The 23779-nt window shown below is 37.7% G+C and overlaps 1 protein-coding gene across 1 annotated transcript in view; it reads right to left on the bottom strand.

Moving 5' to 3' along the window:
* The window catches only part of PIP5K1B (phosphatidylinositol-4-phosphate 5-kinase type 1 beta), a 282047-nt gene that overhangs the window by 162994 nt on the left and 95274 nt on the right, over positions 1-23779 (bottom strand). Inside the window, 2 exon segments of the mRNA XM_033123070.1 lie at positions 14890-14958; positions 20008-20092. Of these exon segments, the coding sequence (XP_032978961.1) occupies positions 14890-14958 (69 nt within the window). The 5' untranslated portion in view covers positions 20008-20092.

Raw genomic sequence — 23779 nt, 5'->3', positions numbered from 1 at the left:
TGTCTGCGGTTTGGAATAAGTTACTTTTATGTTAAACCAAAAGTCACTCTTGCCCATCAGTATACAGTAAATTTAAACACAGTGAAGTCAGGCCAAGGGGACTGACTATTGGCTGAATATCTCTTTCTTTAAACTGAATACTTACAACTAATTATTTCCAAGCCACTTTTCACTGCTAATTTGCACTGGGCTAAAATGAAAGAGCATGGTTTGTATCTCTGTGGTCCCAGTATATGGCACAAAATAGACCTTAGATGACCAGTGTTGAATGAGTGGATGGCTGATGGGTTTGACATGGAAGAGGGCACATCTGGTCTTCTATGGGAAGAGGTCTCTACAGGACCTCTTTGGACTAGACATGACTAAAGATGAACCCAATAGAAATACAGTACTCTGGTCTTTCTCCTGTTCTTTCTGCAATACCACCTCTACATCTTAGATTCTGGTTATGGTAAAACTCCCCTAGGCTTGAACAGCAAGTATGGTGGGGACATAGTGCCATGCTTTATGCACATTTAAGTTTATTTTCCTACAAGAGGGAAACTTTCAGACAGACTTTTGATAATTTCCTGGTGTATTCATTTTCCCTGGACCACAGAAAAGAGGAGAAATCTCCACTTATTCCCACAGAGAATTAATCTTTTTAATAAACCCATAGAATCATTTGAATTTCTAATCCACAGGGTATTTAAGGAAAGGTGGGAAAATACGCAAGATACCACCTTTGCACCAAAGGAAAGTGAAGTCAGAGTCTCTTAAAACAGATGAGAAATAAAATGTAACCCTTTCTCCACCTTTCACCTTCTTCTCTTTCACATTTCCACAGCATCTTGTATGCCCTTAATAAAGCAATTGCTGCAGGGAATGATCACAGAATAAAAAACAAGCAAACCAAACACAAAACAAATATGAAAAACCCAAGAAACTTACAGGGCATTTAACTGTCATCCGCACCCCAAATTTTACAAATAAAGAAACAGAAGCCCACGTACAATATGAATGTACGTTCAAAGTAAAATCGAAATGAGTAAAGAAAGGATTTCAGGCAAAAAAAAAAAAAAAAAAAGCCAAAAAACAAAAAACGCTTTTTTTGTTCTTGCCCAAAACAACATTTCTCAGGAGGAATGATTTCAATAACTTGCTTAATCCAGGATAGCTTGTGAAAAGCATGAAATCTTGGGATAATTTCCACACAGATTACTCCACTATGGGGGAAAGATCAACACGCCTATAAGAAGACATTCTAAAAATTGTCCCAAACTATAAGGAAATAATACAATTACCTTGTCCATCTGGACTGATACCAAATCTAAATTAAATAATCTTTTATGGGAAACATGGTTTTACTATCTTCAAGTAGTTGGAGTATCTCAAAAAGCTAACTGAGTTTTCACTGACTATCTTTCCATAGTTTGCTTAAATCAATTATATAAAAAAGTCAATTATCTCATTAAGATTTTAAAAAACTTTCAGTAAAACTAGAGTCAGAAAGAAACACTCTTAATATGAAAAACAATTCTTGAGCTAAGTATCAACACTATACTATTGGAAGCACTAGAGAGATACTTCTCCAATGTATTTAACCAAGGGATTTTTATTTATGTATCAATAATGTGTATGTGCTGAAAAATGTACTCTAGGAAACAGTACAAGAGCCTTTTGTCTTTTAAAATCATGAACAAGACAAGACAGGACTTGTCCTTTTATAACAAAGATTCTTCGTTATATATTTGTTTTGGAAGATCAAGCTAATAAAATAAGAAAACCAAATACAAAAATACTGGTTAGAAGAAGAAAATTTGTGATTTAAAAATGATGTAACTGCTACCTACAATACTCAAGAATCATCAACCTAGCAGACTAGTTTGAAAAAATCAAATTGGCAGTTTACAAAATAAATTCATACAACTCAACATCTTATACATTCCCAGCTAAAATAACACTATAATGAATAATAATAATAAAAAGAATTGTATTCATATTAGGAAAAAATATAAATCTCAAAACAGTAACAACAAAAAATCCCCATATAAGTTACTCAGGAATATATTTAACTAAAAATGGGGACAAAAATCTATGAAGTAAATAAAAACTTACTAAGGAACATAAAAGACAATAAAATATGTAATAAGCATTTCATTCTTGGAAGCGAAGACCCAAAAGTTAAAGATGCTAATTTTCCCTAAGTTCATTAATAAAAGTAGTACAATTTCAACAGAAATTACATATAAATACTTTTAAAGGAAATGATCTTGTAATTCTAAAGTTCAATTAGAGTAATAAATGTAAAAACATTACTAGAAAATTCTCAAAAATTAAGAATACCATGGAAAGTCTTGCATTACAAATATTATAACTTAAACAAGGTATCAGTAGTACAAAATTAAAAATGAGAGCAAAGAAAAAAGCCTTATTAGGGAAAGGGAAATATTAACAAATTGGGCTTTATAAAAGCTTGGGTCCAAACATAAAACAAAACAAAAAAAAAACGGTAAGCAAAATTCAAAAACTAATTTAAAACCAGAAGAACGTTTGCAACAAAAATACAATGCCCTCAAGTAGCTCTTATGAATAAAACAGCAAGGGTATTCATAGGTAATTCTCAAAAGAAGACATACAAATGAATACAAATCATCTGAAAAATATGGTCAAACTTACTAGGAATAAAAATGAATGCAAATTAAAATGAAAATTAAGGCATTTTCACCTATCCAGCTGGCAAAAGATTTTTAAAAAGAATAGTGGTCAGTGCTAATTAGGAGCTGGGAAAACAGGTCCTCCCCTAAATCAGCTGGGAATCTAAGATGGAATAACTTTTTTGAAAGGTAATTCCGTAATAGTGTGAACATGTCCGGACTCTTTAACTTGGTTCTGTGAAATCACAGGCCAAGTCCTTTGTATTCACTGCTGAGTCCCTGCTAACACAGGAAGGTGCCCAGATTTATGTACTGAGTGAGAACACATGGCATTCTGGGGCCTTGGAAAGCTGAGAACAATGATGCCGTCCTGGGCCACTGGGTGGCCAATGCTCTTGGGCTCATGGTTCACGTGACCTCACTGAGGGTGAGTTTGGATCAACAGGCAGGAAGAGCACGAATGGCTGTAATGTTTCCTACTCAAGAGTAGATTGTTAGTTTAAATTCTTCCTTCATGGGGAGGGAAGCCTGAAAGTAACAGGGCTGTGGCCAGCTACCCCAGATTTGGCCAGACTATGCCTTGTGCACAAGCCACTGTGTGTTTCTCCAAAGGGATTCTGAGGGCCACAGGATGCCCCACTGAGAATGACCACATCTACTTTGGCTCTGTGCGGCCACCTGGCTTCTGACAAGACACCCTTTCCTTGTCTAGATCAATCAATCATGCTGTGTAGTTTCTTCTCATCCACCGTCAAACTCACCTGAAACACCATATCCAAAAAAATACAAATTTAAAAACTAGTAATATGCTAAACAAAAAATTTGCTTAAAAATAAATGAATGAACAAATAAAAAGTATGGAGGTAACCATGAAGGCAGCTGAAGTTAGCATACCCTAAACTATGAAAGGAAATGGAAACTTAGCACTCTTTTTACATTGAATACTTCCTTGAAAAACAGGATTTCGTCTTACTGAACAGAATCAGAAAGACTCCATCCTTCGATTTTGTTCACAAATGCAACTTCACTGCTTCAAAATCTGTTTTGTATTTACAACTTTAAGACACCCCTAATTTATAATATTACTTATATTCAAATTAAATATTCCACAGAACATAGGAGGGGAGGAAATGGTGGAATAGATTTGTCTTCAAGTTTAAAATAATTAAGTTAAAAATAAGGAAATAAATAATCTTGGGGGTGAACTGTGCTGATTGTACTTAGTTTTTCCATGATTTTTTTTTTAAAAAAGCATGCGATGCAAAGCTGGGTGTTTCCTGCTCAGCCCCAACTTCCCTCCTCCTGCCATCTTCAATGACACACCCTTATGCCATTCTCTTGCACTGTGTCCTTAGAGAGATGACATTTCATTTTCCCCTGGAGAATCTCACTGGTAGCTAGAACATGTGAGGGTAAAGACAGATGAGAAGAAAGGGCTCTTAAAGCACACTACAGTTTCCTCAAATTAAATCAGACACTGATAGATGAATAAAGCTACAATAGAAAATGTTTACTTTATTTAATACGTTAGAAGGGAAAGAAAGCGTTTTCCCTTTCTGGACATGGGGGAGTGGTGTGTGTGTGAAAGTGAAGTGTCTTTAACGGACAACAACCTATCGCCTTAATACTCAATAGTGGGGACTGCCGTCAAGACAGAATAGGGTCCCAAGCCATTTGGAATTCCAAATTTGAGCAATGTTCCGGTATGGAGAAGGTAACGGTAATATCTGTTCCTTCGCAGAACATTGAGTTCTACACGGTCTGCACTGTCTTTGCTCTCATTGGGCTTACGTTCCATTGGCGGTGAGCAGGGATCCAGCAATAACAGTAGCAATTCAGTATTTGTCCAGCCAACTACCATCTTCCAAGTATCTTCTCATACATCCTCAGATTTAATACTCAAACCACATGTGGTGTTGTTCTGCTCAGACACTGTCTCGCACGAGGCTGAGCTCATACGTAGCACAGCCAGCCTGAGTGCTCTGGCCAGACATCCTTCTCAGGCAACTGCTGGTGAGGAAGGAAGTAAGAACATAGCAGCCAGTGCTCTCATCACTGTCTGCCTTTAAGGTGCTGAGTTACAGCTTTAAATTCTACACTCCTCCACGATTTTGTGAGGGATGTAGCTGCTTTTAAAACTGCTAGGTTATTATTTCCTCTTCCTTCCTTGGAAATAGCAAGTCTCTCACATTACAAAGAAAAGAATGCTTATATGCAGCTGTGCTAGAGAAATGGGCTGCCCACTGAGCCCAAATTCTGATCCTCCCTGACAATTACTGGCATCTATCTAAGGGCATCCTTTAATTGAGCCAGCATCTAGAAAGATGAGAACCTTTTAGGTACAGAGCTGAGAAAAGACCGCCTTCTTAAATTCACCGCCGAGGCTCTTCCATGAGTGGCTGATCATAAGCAGCCTGTAAACTATAGACAAGGGATTTACAGAGGCCATATTATTAACAGCTAACTTTCACAGAGCCATACAGTGACCCGTGATAAGATCATCACTACCATCTTCGAAACAGAAAAAGCTAAAAGGAGAGAACTGAGCAGCTCTTCCAGTGTTCTTCCTGCAATTCAAACAATCAAAGCACAAATTCCACCCCTCTCCTCCCCTTCCTTTTCCCAACATATCTCACCTCTAATTGCAGATCTGTAGTGGTAGGCTCAAGAACATATCTCTCTGCAGCGTTTCTAACAATGTTAGAATTAAGAAGAAAAAAGTGATACATCTCTTGACCGCTATGTGCCAGGCACTGGGTGGGACCCTACAGATGCTTTCCAGTAGCTCCTGGAGCAGTTGGCAATTGGTTGTCAACAATTATTACAAAACAAAGTCATCCATGATATAACAGAGGTAAGTACAGGTTGCTGAGGGAGGCCTGGAAAGCAGTGACTAACAATTACTACCTGGGAGGGTGAAGAAGGGCAACGACAGAGCTGTTTTGGGAATGAAGACATTCTAGAGTGATCAGAATGGACAGAAAGCAACAGGGATGGACACAGCCAATGTGGCTGGAGCTGGGAGTGTACGGAAGAGAAGAAGGGTTAAGACATGGCCACCGGGAAAGGACTGTAAACGACGCATATGCTGTGCTTCAGAGCATAGATTTTTCTCTGTAGGTAACAGAGGCCAGTGGAAGATTATAAGGGAATGACTTGGCTAGCTTTGTTTATTATAGAAAAATCTCTCTGGAGGAGGACCTTTGAAAGTAATAGCAAAATATGGATGTTTCCTAGTCCTGGGGCCTCCCTTCTCCATCTGTCCTCACTAATTCCTGTGGATAAAATTCCTGCCTCCTCTTCCTTTTGTAGGACAATAAAAGTCCCAGACACATCACGCACAGACAGTGACCAGAACTGGCAGAAAGTACAAGTGTCCTCTCTGGGGGAGCTCGATTCCCACAGGGGAACAGAACTTCCAAAATATTCAGCCTCTTACCTGTACTTTATTAGGCCCTTTGTGCTACTGGGCAGATTATTAGTGAGTTATTACTCCTTCTGTGACAGTCTACAGAACAGTTGGGCTTGAAAACATGCTCTTCTCCTAATCTCACAGTTCAAAATATGTTACCCCCTGCACGTGGATCTCACCTCTTACTGTCAATCTTGAGTTCTCTATACAAGAGTAATTTTTGAAATTATCACTTTGCTTATCATTTTATTCCCAGTGTTTCTCACAGTGTGCAAGGGATTGATTTGTTTTTCATTTGGAAATTATTATGTACTTTCTAGAGAAAGGTATAGTTCAGATTCTGTACTCATAGGGGAGACACACTTTGGATGAGGAACGTTGGCTTTGACCCACTGAACTGGGAAAAACATGTTTTAAATTTGTTGAATTCTATCCATTTATTCCCCCACTCAAAAATGGCTGGGTTTATCCGTGTCACTGGCCCCTACTAGACTAGCAAATAACTGAGACTTTTCCATTTTAGTAACACGGGCATCACAGCGTTCAGACAACACTACAGTGGTTATGGTCCGAAAGACCCCAGAGAGACACAGTCGAGGTTAAAATCCCAGCCTCATTCTGCCACTTACTGTGTACCCTGGAGCAGGTTACTTACCCTCTCCGTACCTCAGTTTTCTCATCTGTAAAATGGGAATACTAGTACTACCTCATAGGGTTGTGAGATCAAATGAGTTATTAATTCTAAAGTGTTTAGAATAGTGGCTGGTATATGCAAAGCACTTAATACTAGATGTTAGTTCTTTTTTTTAAAAAACAGCTTTCAAAATTGCTTCTGATTGGTAATAATTATGTTTTAATTTGCTGAATTGATAGGCTTCTGATTAGAATAAACTCAATGTAATTTGACAAATAAGATTCTTCCAGCAGCCAATGATTCTAACTCCATAAATAGCAAAACTTCTGAATAAGAACATGGCTGATGTCCTATTAGTGGTTAGTGTTTGTTAAGCAGATATAAGACTAGAACCTAACTTACATTGCTGGTCTTTTCAAAATCCAGAATAAACAATTCCAGAATTTTAAATTTCTATGTGTTTAAGCAATTGCTTAAAAGATACCTTTAAAAATATCGATTAAGTATCCAGGCAAGGGAAGGGGGCTGGCAGTGATTAAAATGGCCAAGCCATGGGCCTTGGGACAAAGAGCCTGCCGGCCACATCAGAACCCCAGCTACCCAGGGAGACGTGTAGATTGCTTGTGTATACTAAGCCTTTGCATTAGAAACAAAAGCAACATTTTGCCCTGAGAGCAGGAACTCCAGCTCAGATGGCGCAAATGGCTGCAGAAACACTGAAAACGCCAACCTGCCAGCCAGTCGTTAACATCAAACTCAGCAACGCCCTGGCTGTTGTTGCCCCTGAAAGAAGCTGCACAGCAAGTTTGGGGTACAGCATTTATTTTTCCAGGAGTGAGTGTTTTGGGGACACCAATGCGATATTTATTGGAATCCGGGACTAAAAGGCAGACAGTCCATAGTTAATCAGAATGCAGAAATGTAGCAAACCCAGGGTGGGGGGGTAAACATACCATTGCCCCCTCCAAAGTGAATGCTAAAAGAGGTCACGTTAGAAATCAAGGACCCCAAGGAACCCCCTGATAGGAGGGTCGGCTTCTTCTCCTATGTGAAGTCGTCCATTACTTTTTGTTTAATTACCTGCACCATCTTGCTGAAAAGCCATAAATGCAGATTTGAAATCGCTTGCTTTAGAGCCTTGCGAGGAAGAAGACAGAAGCACAGGCGATCCGATACAGACGCTGGGGGTTTGGAGGGAAGATCTGCACAGAAGGCTGGATGGTAATAATAATAACAGAAGGGTGGCTGATGATAGTATATGATTATACATATTTTTAAGTCTAATGGGAGTATTTAAAAATTCCCCTTTTCTGAATGCTACAGCTCACCTCCTTGCTGCTTAATCTTAAAAACACAATGGCCGTTCACTATCAGATGTGCAGTTTTTACTCTTATTTCCAAAGCCACTGCTCTTCGGAAGGATCGTGTCCTGTTCCAGCACTCACTGTCTACACTCCCATACCCAGGCCAGACCGGAACCAGCACCAGGATGTTAAGTGACTTCTCTGCCCAGGAGCCCCACCCTGGGGGTGGCCGTCACACTGGCTGCCACGCTCTGTTCTAACAGAACTAATCTGATTACAGATCTAAAGCTGAGGGAATCTTGCTTTTGCTAATGCAGACAGTGACTTCACTCACTGGTATTCCACCTTTCCCAGGATGTGTTCACGTCTGCTAAATCGTTTGATCCTCATAGCACTACAAGCCGGTCAGGGTAGGTATTAATTACATTTCCTCAATGAGCAAAATTAAGATTCAGATCAATTCGGGAAAATAACTGATAGCTGGAAGAGCTGGACTCACATCCACCCTTAACTTAAAAGGGTAGTTTGGTTTGGGCAAGGGTGTTCAGCTTTGCCACTATCAGCATTTCCATAACGCTTTCTTGCATGATCTGTTCTGCGCACTATAGGATACAGCATCGCTGGCGTCTACATCCTAAATGCCAATAGCACCAGGCCCCAACTGTGACAACCAAAAATGTCTCCAGACATTGCCAAACGTTCCCTGGGGGACAAAAGTGGTGCTGATGGAGAACCACTGGGTTAGGGTGTTTCGGATTAAGGAGAATTAGAAATAACACTCGGAATGCCAAAGGATCACTCTTCCTAGAGACCAGGGCGGATGCTACTTATGATACGGACACTCAACACCCAGACAGGGGTAGCTCTGTGAAGCTATAGGGTGTAGTTCCGATAGGGCAGGAAGCAAGTGTCTCGTTTTAGACAAGTGGTTGCTTTCTAGAGTCTGAAGGAAAGGAAGAAAGGTCAGGGCCTGGGACATGCGCCAGCCACCTCGTCCTCTATCTTAAAATGTTATTCATTCCATTTTGCAATACGTAAACGATTTGCATGGCTCAAACTTAAACATGCATAAACGGTACGTACAGAAAAGTTTTCCCCAACCCAAGATTCCCACTACCCGCTTCTCCCCAGAGGCAGCCAATGTTACCAGTGGCCTATGTAGTTTCCCAGAATATTTTATAGCATAGTTTGTATTTAAATAAATGCTTCCTCTTCTGAGTCATTACCTCACTCAGGTTTAAAAAAATCATAAAAGACATCTTTCCTTGTAATGGGGTAAACGGCAGGTGTTATTCCCTGCCACCTCATTGCTGCCTGCCTCGACTGAGAGGAACACTGGCTGAGACCCTGGAATGAGAAATGACAGCCAAGGTCTTAAAAAATAAAATAAAGCCAAATGGAAAAACTGGGGAACTTGAGTCAATGACCCTGTTTGTGTCCTAGTCTGGTCAGTTTCCTACCACAGCACTCTAAGCACCGTCATCAGGTTGCCTGTCAGGGTGGAAATCAGTTAAAGAGGTTCATGACGCACCCGAAGTTGGGGTGTTGGTACCAAAGGCAGGCAACCTCCACACCCCAGGCAGCCTGCAGTAGTCATCAAAACCTGAATCTCCCAGTGGGGGTCTACTGTGGGCAGGGCCAGGATGGAAGGACAGAGAGGGGCGGGAGGCCTGAAATGACAACTTTTGAGTGGAGAAGTGAGGCAGAAAGAAAATCGAACGGTGGTTATAAAAATGTCCCATGCCAGTCCATGTCCAGGTGGCTGAGAAACACTGATCCACTCTGATGGACAAACTTAGGACATCTTATGGTGGGAGATTTTAATCATCTCCCTGACAACGTCCTCTTAATGCCTGTCTTCACTGGGTGACCTGGGATGAATCACGGAACCACAGTGACATCTATTTGTTTTAGAAGGATGGGGGTGGGGTAGGCAATTTCTTCACATATAAAATAGAGAAAACTCTGGCATTGGTATTTTACCTGAGTTTCAACCATTCTTAAAGTGAACTGATGTCCTGCCTTCTGCTTCCTTTTTACTTTACCACCTTGTTAATAAATATATATATATATATATAATAACAAACTTCTCCAGTTCCATCAACGGCAGAAAGTTTCTGATAGTACTTACTCTTATTGGCAACTTTCAGCTCATCCTTCATTGTGATTTGTGCTGTCATTTAATCATATCACTAATCTCCAAAGCAATGTCATAGTACCTGACTGCCTAGAACCATGCTGTCCAACACGGGAGCCATTAGCCACATGTGCTTATTTAAATTCAACTGAAATTAAAATTAAATATTCATTTCTCAGACGCACTGACCACATTCTGAATACTTAATAGCCACTTGCAGCTTGTGGCTACTGTATTATTGCAGATTACAGAACATTTCCTTCGTTGCAGAACGTTCTGATAGACAGTACAGAACATAAGTCCAAACTCCTCAAACCAGCACCCAAGACTAGCTGTCACTTAGAGGCAGCCTATACTTCCCAAATCGCCTGGGAGGTGTCCCGAACACCGCATTTAGTTGCGTTTAGGCCAGGCTCTCCTGTCCCTGCAACAAATCATGTTCATCCATGATTCTGTGCCTGTGCTCAGCACATTTCCTGTCACTGAGACAAAAGAGTGGGTAAATCAAAATAGTCACCTAAGGAGTGAGATTTTCTGCCATTCCAAAAAGCAATGAGACATCTAGGAAATTTTTATCCCAGGAAAATGCTTTGCTAACGAACAAGTCCAAGAAAAGGACATTCCCCCCAAGATTGTAATGCGATTTGGGCTTGTCAGGACTTGCTAGAGGATTAAATGAAATGTCACCTGTCTTGGCACTTAATACCAATTTGAGTCATTATTAATTTTTTTCACGTGGGCCCATATTTTTTCTCTTAAATAAGTTCCATGGTTATAGGAAGCAGGGAACAGATCTTACATGTGTTTCTTCTATTTCATATCTTGGCCCAAACACTGGAGAGGTTGCAAATAGCCCCCTGCATGAGGGCCAGAGGTGATCGATACTGGCTTGTTTACTCCAGAGTGTGTTTTTGAAATGTTTCGAATCAGTTGCCAACCTTTCAAAATTGGAAGATTTCACATCAGAATTCACATTTTTGGTTTCTTGAAAAACCAGTATATCTGGCAACCCCGAGTGAGCACTCTCCAAAGCTCTCTTAGCTGGAGCTGAGTGCTACCTGCCCCCTTTACAGAAGGCATGTATTTTCCTGTTTATCACTTTCCCCCTGGTTATTTGATTCCCTTGTTACCTGCCTGGCTCCTGTAGGCTTTTGCATTTACAGCTCTTATGGAAGACACTCAATAAATGAACTGAGAAGGGAAACACTACACTCCGTAAACACAGCCAGGCAGCCCTTAGTGCCTATCTTAATGGGCAACATGTTTGTTTTAAGCAGTTCTAATCAAAATTCTTATTTTAGCCATTAGCTTGAAGACACTAACCTCACCAACGGACTTTAGCTATTCTTCCTGGGCTTGTCATGAGCTGATAATAAATTAGGGAAATGGTCAGCTGGAAGAACAAGAAGCAATCAGCCCAAACAATCATGTGAAACAATTCAGACTCAGAGCACATAACATTGTTCCATGAACACTGAGTTCCCTAAAAACACATGGAAACCTAAAAACACATGGAAACCATAGCACTTACGATTCTGTGAGTGGCTGGCAGCTGCCCAATAAATCTGGGGCTTGAGACAGAAAGCCGAAGCCAGCTCATTTACTCGAACCCACACTGATTTCTTCTTTTTTGAACACTTTATTACAGACTATTGTGTTCTAAAACTGTTTTCATGTCCTCCCTTCCCCACTGGACTGTAAGTTCCTTATAAACTCCTTTGAAATCCTTCTCAATGCCTAGCATAACAGATCAGGGGTTCTTCACCTGGGGCCAATAGATTGGCTTCAGTCACAGGCAAAACCCCAATGGGTCATCAAAGCTCCTTATTAAAAAGGTGCATACCCCATGGTCAGGGCTTCAGGGTTGGGGGAAAAAAATGTAACTAAAAGGTATTTGTAAAAGGGACAATAGTTAACGAAGTGGTTCATGGCCTAGATGACACTCATCTAGTCTCTCAGTTATCAGTCCCAGATTTTTGTCATTTGTGTATTTGAAAAGCTCAGTTTTTATGCTTTCATTAAGGTCATGGGTAAACAATGTAAAGCTACAGGGTCAACTCATGCATCACGCTGGTAGAGACTAAGTGACTGGGGAGCAAGACTACCATTCTTTGGGAACATTAGTTCAACCAAGTACCAACACACTAATCATAATATTTAATCCACATGTCTTGTCTGAAAGGGCGCCACAAGAATCTTCCAGGTGCTTTTAGATCCATAGTCATACAACTTGAGCATTCTCCTTGTCTGCGACTAATTTAATAGGAAATGTGGTTCATTTGACAAACTATATCTTTATGAAGCTCTGCAGATTTGTGAAAGATGTGTTTGTTCTCTAAAGGCACATAAACCATAGGTTTACTAACCCAATGTCAAATTACGCCAAGGAACAGTCTCACATCTGGTTTCCAAAACGTACCTTTTCCTCATTTTTGAAAATAGAGACGATATTTGCTGATCTCCTGCCTTTTGACAACGTTTCCCTTCTTCCAATTTTTCAAAAGTAATACTCAGTGGTTTCCCTATTCTAGCTTCAAGTTCTTTCATTTAGGAAAGGGTTCATCTGGGCCCAGGGACAACCATATTTACAATAGCTAATGTAACTCTTATTATCACGTCTTCTAACTCCAACATGAACACTACCAGTTTGAGGATCTTTTTGCATAATTGAGAAGAATTAAATTGAACAGCTCAGCTGGGCTTTTAACTGTTAGTAAAGCGACCCTTTCTCTAAGTGGTCCCTTCTTGCTGTGCATATCAACACGGTGTTTACTGAGGACTGAAATCTAGGCACCGTGTTCTCTTTTTGGTGCTTTTCTTACACAGAGACCACCTACCTCCACCTCCATTGCTTACGTTCCTTTTAAAATCAGAGATCATCAAAAAGATCCACATGCCATCACACATTTAAAACAATTTTGGTGTTTTTTTCTTTTTTTGTCCTCTTAAGTTTCCTGCATCTTCTCTTACTTGTTGGAATTGTGGTCTCTCAGAATCTGATTTTCAGTGTTTGTAATCTACCCAGCATTGCTGAGTCAAATATCGTGTTAGAGACATTAGAGACATTAATCATAGAATGATCACTATAATATTATGAAAAACTTTCTTTACTAAATGATTGGGCAGGGCACACTTAGCAAACTCTAACACGTCCCGGTCATATTCTATTACTTTTGCATCACGAAAAAGCTGCCATAGGCCAGAATCCAGTCAAGAATCGTACCGCATTTGATGCTGATTGAGGAAACTCCCAGAAACTGATCTGAAGTAATGACAGGCTGACAGTTAGACCATCTCTATGTTGTTCTTATGTTTGACTGAATTTACAAGGTATCTTAAGTAAACGAGATAGGATTTGGTTTTCCACCTGTGTCTAAAAATGAAATCTATAGTTGCCTTTGGCCAGATGCACAAACTTGATGTCCCCTCACATGACTTCTGAGCACTTGAATCTTCACCCTATTCTTCCCAACCACACCATCACTCTGGATGGTCACCTCTCTGTTTATATTGCTGGGTTTGATGGAGTAGAAAAGTCAGAAGAAAAGATGCACCAGGAAAAAGGGCATATTTTCCCACATTAAAATGGAACCAAAAAAACATATTAGTTCCATAACCTGAATATATGTGGACAGATCAGATGGCTCACGTACTTCATGACAGAACTTCTTGCTAGCTATGCATTAAAGACTAAAAGGCTAAAGGAAAAGTCCAGAGATAATAAATCTCCAATACCCAAATCTCCTATTCCCAAGAGAAAAGGAAGGCAAAGACTCTTAAAAGCTAAAATGTTTAGCCAATTTAAAATCAGGAGTCGTGGTACTTGGGAACATATATTAATGTTTCTGAATGTTAGCTTGGTTGCTAGAAGCCAAGCATTTGTCAAAGAGTGGTACCATACACTGGGAAGACTGGAAAGAGATTTCTGTGAAATGGGCTGAAGACAGAATCTGAGAGGCTTAGAAGGGAGTGAGGCAGAATTTCACCTCAGAAAAAAATTTTTTTAAAATCAAAGGCAGAAAATATTTAAAAATTTTGGTGGAAAGTAGTGAGTCAATTAAAGGATTCACATACAGACCACAGAACTGCTCATCCATCCATAAGGGCCTTCTTGTTTTGAATGAGAAGGGTTTTCAAATCTCTACCTTCTGTTAATATTCTATATCACAGTACCTGGTAGGCAGAAAAATGGCCTGCCAAAGATGTCCATGTCCTAATCCTTGGGACTTGTGAATATGTTGTTATATGGCAAAGAGGAGTTATGGTTGCAGAGGAAATTAAGGTCAATAATCAGCAAACTTTAAAATAATAGGATTATCCTGGCTAATCCAGGAGGGCTCAATATACTCACAAGGGTCCTTTTCAAGTATCAGGGTGATATAGCTTGTGAAAGGCCAGCTTTCGTGGGCTTTAAAGTTGGAAAGGAATTATGATACAGGGAACACAGGTAGCCTGGAAAAACTGGAAAAGACAAGAAAACGGACTCTCTAGAATCTCCAAAAAGGAACACAGCCCTGCTGATACTTGGATCTTGGCCCAGTGAGACCCATGTTAGACGTCTGAGCTGCATACAGAACTGTAAGATGACACATTTGTGCTGTGTAAGCCACTCAGTTTGTGATAATTTGTTACAGCAACAATAGGAAACTAAGACAGTACTTATGTATATCTGCTTTGGAGGAAAAAGGGGTTTATAACAAACAATATTAACAGTCTAAGCAATAAAAGCACTCCTCTTTCTGAGTTGAAGAAAATAAAATACTCACCTTTTTATAGGTTTTTTCTTCGTTTTGTTTTCCAGGTGCTGCATCTCCATTTTCAGCAGCAGACGACATCTACAAGAGAAAAATGTACCTTTTTGAGTTGACAACACTACTCTGAAATACAGTATGCTAACAATATTGTTAACTAGAGGATCTGTTTTGATTAATTACATTTTTGCTGTTATTGCTATTATCTCCAAGAAAGGGAGAGATTTCTCAGAATACTTAAAAAAGAAAAAAATCAGTGTTCCCAATCTTTCCAAAATAAATCTTTACTCCTAAATCATTTTGGTAGTATACTTTACTCCATATTCTACAAGAAAGAGGCTATGGAAGTCCAAGCCTGTATCATGTATATCAGTTTCTTTCTACAAAGCCTTTAAAAAAACCCTTTTCTTCTGGTTATAGATACTTCCTATAAAGCTATCTGGAAAGTACCAAAAAAAATTAATCAGAAAAAAAAAAGTACTTAGTTCTATTACCCTTGGGCAATTCCACCATTCAGTTTGGCATATTTGTTGCCACCTTTTGTTCTACGCACTTTCATACTGAAAATATTATACCATGTTACCTAGCATTTCCCTGAACATTTATGTAGTAAGCATTTTCTTATATGGTTATAAAAATGTCACTGTAAGAATAAAAACTTTTTCTAGTTTCAAGATACCACTGTGTAAACAAAATTGTGTGTGTTAATACTATAGTTAATAATGCTAATATTGACGGATAGTTGAGGTAGTCCAAGGATTTTGCTTCTACAAATTATTTTATGCTTCTATCTTTGCTCAACTTTAGTGTTTTCTTGGACGAGATTCCTATAAATACTAGGCCACTAAAAAATTGAAAGCACTTATTACATACTGCTGAATTTCTTTCAAAGAAGAATATATTCATTTACATATCAGCAGTGAGTGGGAGCTGGTTTCATTAAGCACTTAGCAATGGCTGTTGTTTTAATTATCTTTTCTATTTTGACAGGTATAAGAAAGCATCTCTTAATTTTAATTTGCATCTTGAAAATTATTAGTGAATGTTAACATTGTTTGCATATCTTTTTAGCTCTTTGCATTTCTTCTGTTGAGTTTTCAATTATTTTATCCATTTATCCAGTGGGGTCTTACTGTTTTAGTTGATTTTTACTTATTATCGTTATTGATAATTGTGGTTTCCTTATTGATGTTTACATATTAAGATTATTAATCTGTTTCCAAGCACATTATTAATATTTTCCATGCTCCTGTCTTTTAATTTATTTTATAATTATGCCATAGAGAAGTTTTACATTTTTCATACTCGAAAGTATTGACTACCTTTGTGATTTCTTCCAATGCTTTTACATAAAATATTTTTTTCCATTGGGGGCTATTTAAACATGTATTTCTCTCTCTTTTTAATAATAAGGGTTTTGCATTTAAATTTTAATTCATCTGAATTTTTGAAACCAGTTACTTATGTAGTAAACAAAGATAAGGACATCATCAGGGAACCATGATATCTAAGGGTCTTATCTCAAATTGCATGAAGAGCATTCTATACACCAAAGAGGGGTAAAACTGACTTTCTCATAAGCCTTTGAAGTACATTTTAAATCTTGTCCTTTTACTAAACAGTGTGTGCTAAACCTAAGAATTTACCAGCCACTTCTCTTCATTGGAACTCAATGATTGATTTTACTCACATTATCATTAGCTTGATGTGACTAAAAACCATACAACTAAATGAAAGAATGGACCATGGCAAGCCAATCTTACCAGACCAATGTATCATAGCCCACAATAGATAAAGTTTCAATTCCATTTGCATCCATTCAATCTGTCCATATTAGAATATGAAGTTTTCAAGGACAGATGTTTCACACACTACTGCTTCACACACTATATCTGCTTAATTTGTTTAGAGAATAACTGATTTTTCTAGTCTTTTTGTAATAGGTTAGTAAGTTTGGAATGATATATTAGTGGAATTAGGATATCTGAATGGTTTTACAATATCAGGCTCAGGGTAAAAAGCAAACTCTTGAGCTTTTTACCCCTTAAAAGCTCAAATTACATAATCATTTTTAAGAACACATAGGCATTTATTTGATATTTGATCCCCGAGTAGGCAAAGATTTTTATAAGCTTAAAAGTTATAGGAGATGGGGAACGTAATTTAGTGGTTACCAGAGGGTAAGGGGGTTGGGGGGTGGGAGATGAGGATAAGGGGGATCAAATATATGGTGATGGAAGGAGAACTGACTCTGGGTGGTGAACACACAATGTAATTTATAGATGATGTGATACAGAATTGTACACCTGAAATCTATGTAATTTTACTAACAATTGTCACCCCAATAAATTAAAAAAAAAAAGTTATAGGAGAATCACAAATGAAAAAGTTAATTGACTATTCAAAATCATCAGCTTCTTAATGTCAAAACAGATCATGAATAAATTAAAAGGCAAGCAGGAAGCTGAAAAATATTGGCAATAAATGTGACAAAAGTTAATAATTCCCCAACATAAAAAGCTTATTTAAATTGTGCAGATCCTGTCCCCTCTCACTTATTCAAGCACATCCCTCCTACAATTGTCCCATTTCTCTCTTTACATCAATTTTTCACTCTGTTTCATTCCATCAACATTCTTCTGTTTCTTCCATCTTAAAAAATAAAAAACCTTCTCCCTCTTGATTCCACTTCCCCGTTACTTTCTTATTCCCCCTTGCAGCAAACCCTTGAAAAACATGTCTCTGCTCTTAATCTCTGATTCCTTTTCTCAAATTCTCTCTTTAATGCAATTCAATCAGGGTTTTGCTTCCAACACTGCCCTAAGAATGTCCTTATCACCAGTGACCTCCATGTTGTCAAATCCAATGGTTAACGGTAAGCCTCCATTTTGCCTGACCTATCAGAAAATCAATATAGACCATCAATCACTCACTTTTTAAATGTTCTTCACTTTGCTTCTAGAGCACCATGCTATCTTGGTTTAATATCTTCCCCCATCTCCTTGGTCACTTCTAAGTCTCTTTAGTTTGTTCCTCTTCCTTTCTCTGTAACCTCTTAATGTTGGAGTGTCCAGGACTGAGTCCTTGGTTCTCTTCTCTATCCATACTGACTTTCTTGGGGATTTCTACATACCATCTAGGTCTCTTTTTTGAACCCCAGACTTACACGTCCAATTGTCTTCTTGATATCCTCACTTGGATATCTAACAGACACCTCAAATTTAGATCATCTAAAACCAAATTCCTGATATTTCCTACCAAATTCCTTCACTTGCACTTTCCCCTGGCATCTCCAACCTCTTGCTTCTCAGGCCCCAAATCTCGAAGTCCTCCTGTGTTTACACCAGCCAATGTGTCAGCAAAGCCTTGGGAAGACATCCAGAACCCAGTCACCTTTCACCACTCCGACTGCACATTTCTGGGCAGAGCCATCATCTTGCGTGCATCAAAGAGGAGAGAAGTAGATAAACTTCTGTTTTGTTTTGTTTTAAAAATGATCCCCTTTAAGCAGCACAAAATAGATAAAAATAATAAAGGGAGGTTGTGACATGCCACATGGATTCAAAGGTTTTTTTTCTGTAGCGTGATGTTTAACAAAGGTCACACAAACCTATTAACTAGGACATCAGGGTAGGAGAGAAAAATGAGAGGCTTAGGCATGTACTGGTAAACTGCAAATGGCTATTGAAATGAAAAAAACGCTCAACTTCACTAGCTGTTAGGGAAATGCAAATCAAAACCACAATGAGATATCACCTCACACCTGTCAGAATGGCTACCATCAACAAGACAATAACAAGCATTGGAGAGGCTGTGGAGAAAACAACCCTCATACACTGTTGATGGGAATAGATTGGTGCAGCTGTTACAAAGACAATGTGGAGGTTCCTCAAAAAATTAAGAATAGAGTTATCATATGACCCAGCAATTCCTCTCCTGGGTATACACCAAAAATCTGAAAACATTTATCCGTAAAGACATATGTGCTCCGATGTTCACTGCAGCTTTATTTACTGTGGCCAACACATGGAAACAACTAAAGTGTCTTTCGAAAGGTGATTGGATAAAGAAGATGTGGTACATATGCACAATGAAATATCACTCAGCCATAAGAAAAGATGAAATACTGCCATTTGCAACAACATGGATGGATCTTGAGATTACTACGCTAACCAAAATAAATCAGACAGAAAAAGTTGAGAACCGTATGACTTCACTCATATGTGGGATATAAAACTGAAAGCAACAAAGGAACAAGACAAACAAACAAATAAACAAAAACTCAGATAGACAACAGTTTAGTGGTTACCTGAGGGTAAGGGGGTGGGGAGGATGGTAGATGAGGGTAAAGGGGATCAAATATATGGTGATGGAAGGAGAACTGACTCTGGGTGGTGAACACACAATGTGATATATAGATGATGTATTTCAGAATTGTACACTTGAAACCTATGTAATTTTACTAACCATTGTCACCCCAATAAATTTAATTAAAAAAATATATTAAATATAAAAAAAATGGTTAGAATGATAATTACTCTTTGTTCCTTGATGTGCTATGTTCTTACACCAGTTAAGGTGCATCACTTGGAAGCCAAAATAAGTATGGAAGCCAAACTATGGAATAAGTATGGAAGCCATAACTATGGAAGCCAAAATAAGTATGAATTAAAAACATTGTTTTAAGGAACATTATAATCATGTACATATCTATGTACACATAAAAGGAAGGAGAAAATAAATTCATAGAAATATGGGTGATTATCTGTGGATGATGGGATTATGAATGCTGAAGGTTTTCATTTTACACATGACATATTCTCCAAGCATTCTGCAGTGAGCACTGCTACATTTAAAAATAAGGAAAACACTAATGCTATTCAAAAATTTAACCATACACCGTAATTAATATCAGAGACCACATCTGGGTTCTGCTCCTATAGGCATACTGACATTCACAAAATGCCCTGTTTTTATTTGCTTGTTATTTATTTTACATTTGTTATCAAAGTTGCAGGTCATGAACTAGATATATGATTCAGAATATTTGTAAACAAGTATAAAATAAAAGAGGTAATGACTCTATAATGAGTCAGTTGGAAGTAATTAAAAATATAGATTATATTTCCTTACCTTAGAAAATGAAGTGGCAAGTCATCTGTAGTTGATCGTGACGGGTGGCCTATTCATTGTTGAAACTGTTTTCCTTCCCAGGTTCCTGTAAAAATAGAAATCACTGGTCATTATTTACTCATATTTCTACTTTATCTCCCAAAAAGGATCAGAGGTGGCTATAGGGATACATACAATGCAATCAGTTAAAACTAAAATGAAGAAAGGAATGTGTGTGAAGGGAAAACAAAGGTGGGGAGAGCAGTATGGGCTATGCATAGGATATTAGCCACGTGACCCTGTCTCCAGTCTCCAGTCTCCAGTTTCACTCTGATATTCCTTGTGGTCACAGCAAACAAAGAAACCATCAGTTACCTAAATGCCCAATGTCCATATGATAAAAGCAAACCAACTGCTCAAACAAACTCCAGGTATTGGGGTGATTAAGGCTGGACAAGAAATTCCTCTTGTGGATCTTCATAAAGGAGTCCCCATATGATGTGTGGACATTTTTCAACATTATCCTTGTGGTAAATCAACTGTGATTTTCATGAGTTTTGTTTAGTTGACACAACCTTCAAGAACAATTCAACAAACCTCCTTTGCAGAAGAGATACTTGTTCATGGTAACAAATTTTAAAAATACAGAGACAAAGTAAAAATGAATAAGGACCCACCCGTATCTCTCCCCTGAGACAACCAATGTTACCAATGTGTTGCATGTCCTTCCAAAATCTTTCCTATGCTTGTTTACACACACACACACACACACACACACACACACACACACACACACTTTATTTCTGCTTACTCTTACCAATATGTTTCAGATATTTTTTCAAATCTCTATATATCCGTATCTATTTCATTTTTAAATAACTGTAAAATATTCCACAAGATGCATATACCATCACTTCCTTGGAGACTATTTCCGGGTTCGGCCACCATAACCAAAGCAGGAATAAACAGCTTTATTCAAACATTTTTAAAGTTCTAGTACTTTCACTTCTGTGGGAAAGAACAGAATCCTGGAAGTTGGGCCAAACTCGATGAGCACATTACTATTTGAAGGACCACTGTAACCACTGTTACATTCCTTTATGTAGAAAGGTTAAAGCAGCCAGTCCAATGGTGCATGAAGAGCAGCTGCTTGCTGACACATACTTATCAGCACTGTATGTTCGCCATCTTTACAATGTTTGCCAACCTGACGGGCACATCATGGCACCGCAATTGTTTTAGTTCTCATTCCCGTACCACTTATGGGGCTTATCCTTTTCACAGGCTGCTGGTGATTGACATTTCCAGTTCATGCCCTTTGCATATTTTTATACTGTGCTATTTATCTTTTCTCTCTCATAATCACTTTGTATTAGGTTGGTGCAAAAGTAATTGTGGTTTTTGCAATTATTTTTAACCTTTTAAACCGCAATTACATTTGCACCAACCTAATAAGATGTCCCAGTATGTTAAACACCAACTCTGTCATATGAATTACAAGCTACTGTTAATTTTTTGGATTTGTTTATGTTGTCTTGTCATGTAGACATTTTAAGTATTTATATAGGCTAATTTTTCCTTTATGAGTTATGGATTTACTATCTTACTTGGGACAGTTCCCCGAACCTGATGCTGCATGCATTCTATATTTTCTTCTAGTAATTTTACAGATCCATTTTAAACATTAGATCTTTATTCTATATGGAATCTAACCTCATCTTCCCCCAGATGGACAGCTAATTGCCCCAACATTATTTACTTTTCTTACTAGAAAGACATGCTACCTTTAGCATATATTACGTTTTCCTGTATATCTTAATCTATTTCTGGACTCTCTAATATGTACCAAAGACTTACTTAGGTTCCTGAGCTAATATTATTTGTCCTAACTGCAGGAATATGATAGTATATACTTCGATAGCTGCTGGTGCAGTTTTCCTATACTGTTTTTCTTCCAAGTTTAGCAATTTTCTTGTATTTTATTTTTATATGAACTTTAAAATCATATTGATTGATCTGACATGTTCTCCCTCCAAGTTGGAATTCTGACTAGAATTATATTAAATTTATATATTAATTTGGGAAGAATTGATTTTTTTTGAATTTTGAGTTTTCTCATTCAAAATAGATATAGTTCCATATTTCTATGAATGTTATGTCTTTTACTACAATCTTGTTTTTTGTTTTTGTCTTATGTCTTACTAAATTCATTCCCAAATATTTTAGCTTGTCACCTTTAAAACAGGGAATTTTCTACTTGCATTTCTAAACAATTATTAATTCACAGAAAGAAAAACTATTGAGTTTCATCGATTATCTTTCACCTAGTAATTTTACCAAACCCACTTTCGGAATTTTAAAAGATTTTTAAGTAGAATCTCAGTCACAACACCTGCAATATTTATACAGTTTATTTCTATGTCTTTTCTTATTACATTCGCTGAACAACTAAAACAATGTTAAGTAACAGCAGTTGAGTAACAGTAGTGGCATCAGGCACATACAGCAATCTTACAGCAGTCACCCTCCAACATAATGCTTTTGTTTGTTTAGTAGCATAGTAGGTTCTCTCTGCTATATTCTAATGTAATTTAATTTTTTATAAGGAATGTCTAAATTATATCAAATGTGTTTTCTTCATCAGTTGGTGTAGTCATAGATTGTTCTCCTTTATTCTGCTATGTCAACCTGTAACATAGATTTTATAATGCAAATCATCCTTATATTTCTAGAATAGACCCTAACTTGGATTTGATTTGCTACCACTTTAAAAGCATATTTTCATGATTGAAATTGATAGATTGTTGTCCCATCTTTATCAAGTTTTGGTATTAGAAATTAGTACTTCTCATAAAATTGGAAGACTCTCTTTACATGTATTCAGATTTTTTTTTTTTACAATTATTCACTTCTTGGAATTTATAACCAACCTCTCTTTGGATTGAATTTTAGTATAATAATTTATATATTTTTTAGAAAACATTTTCCTCTAGATTTTTAAATTTGTTGCCATGAAATTGCACGTAATATTCCCTTACTGAATTCTTACAATTCTTTTGGGATCTGAGTATTGTCTTTTTCTTCATTCCTGATGGTGTGTATGTGTATGTGTGTCTGTGTGTGTGTGTGTGTACATATAAATATGCATAAGTCTCCTTGTGAATTGTAGTCTTTATCATTAAAAGTATCTTTTCTTATTTGATAATTTTGGTGTTGGGTTCTATCTTAATTGATGGTAATATCTCCACTTCTGTTTTCCTTTTATTTGCATACGCTTAGCATATCCTTGTCCATTTATATATCTTCAATATTTTTGGTTGTCATTTTATTTTAGCTGTATTCCTTACAAATAGCTTAAAACTGGATTTTTATTTTGTTATTGCCAATCTAAGAGTGTTTGTCATTTGACAAGGGGACTGAAACAAATTCACATCTATCATGATAAGATTATATTTGGTGTGCTTCCATCATTATCTGTTTACTATTAATTACATTTATTGCTACTGTATTTATTTTTATTCATTCCTTTTTTTGCTGGATTAATCAATTTACAATTCCATTTTCTTCCTACTATTTAAAAATATTTATTCTACATATCTTTGCTCGGTTATCTATTTTTAAATCATTAAAAAAATCTATTTTTCTATTAAATAAAGTGACTGTATGCTGTCCTCACAATCCAGACATTGTTCCCTCGGACTACTGTAGTATACATGGAGATGGGCCACCCAGATCTCCCTTCCAGGAAGGAAGGTTGCTCACCAATGAGGGCTGCCAGCTCTGTTAGGGTCTG

Source organism: Rhinolophus ferrumequinum, chromosome 12, assembly GCF_004115265.2.
Source record: "Rhinolophus ferrumequinum isolate MPI-CBG mRhiFer1 chromosome 12, mRhiFer1_v1.p, whole genome shotgun sequence".
Classification (NCBI taxonomy): domain Eukaryota; kingdom Metazoa; phylum Chordata; class Mammalia; order Chiroptera; family Rhinolophidae; genus Rhinolophus; species Rhinolophus ferrumequinum.
Note: the sequence above shows the minus strand (reverse complement) of the source record. Positions and strands in the feature narration are given on the sequence as shown.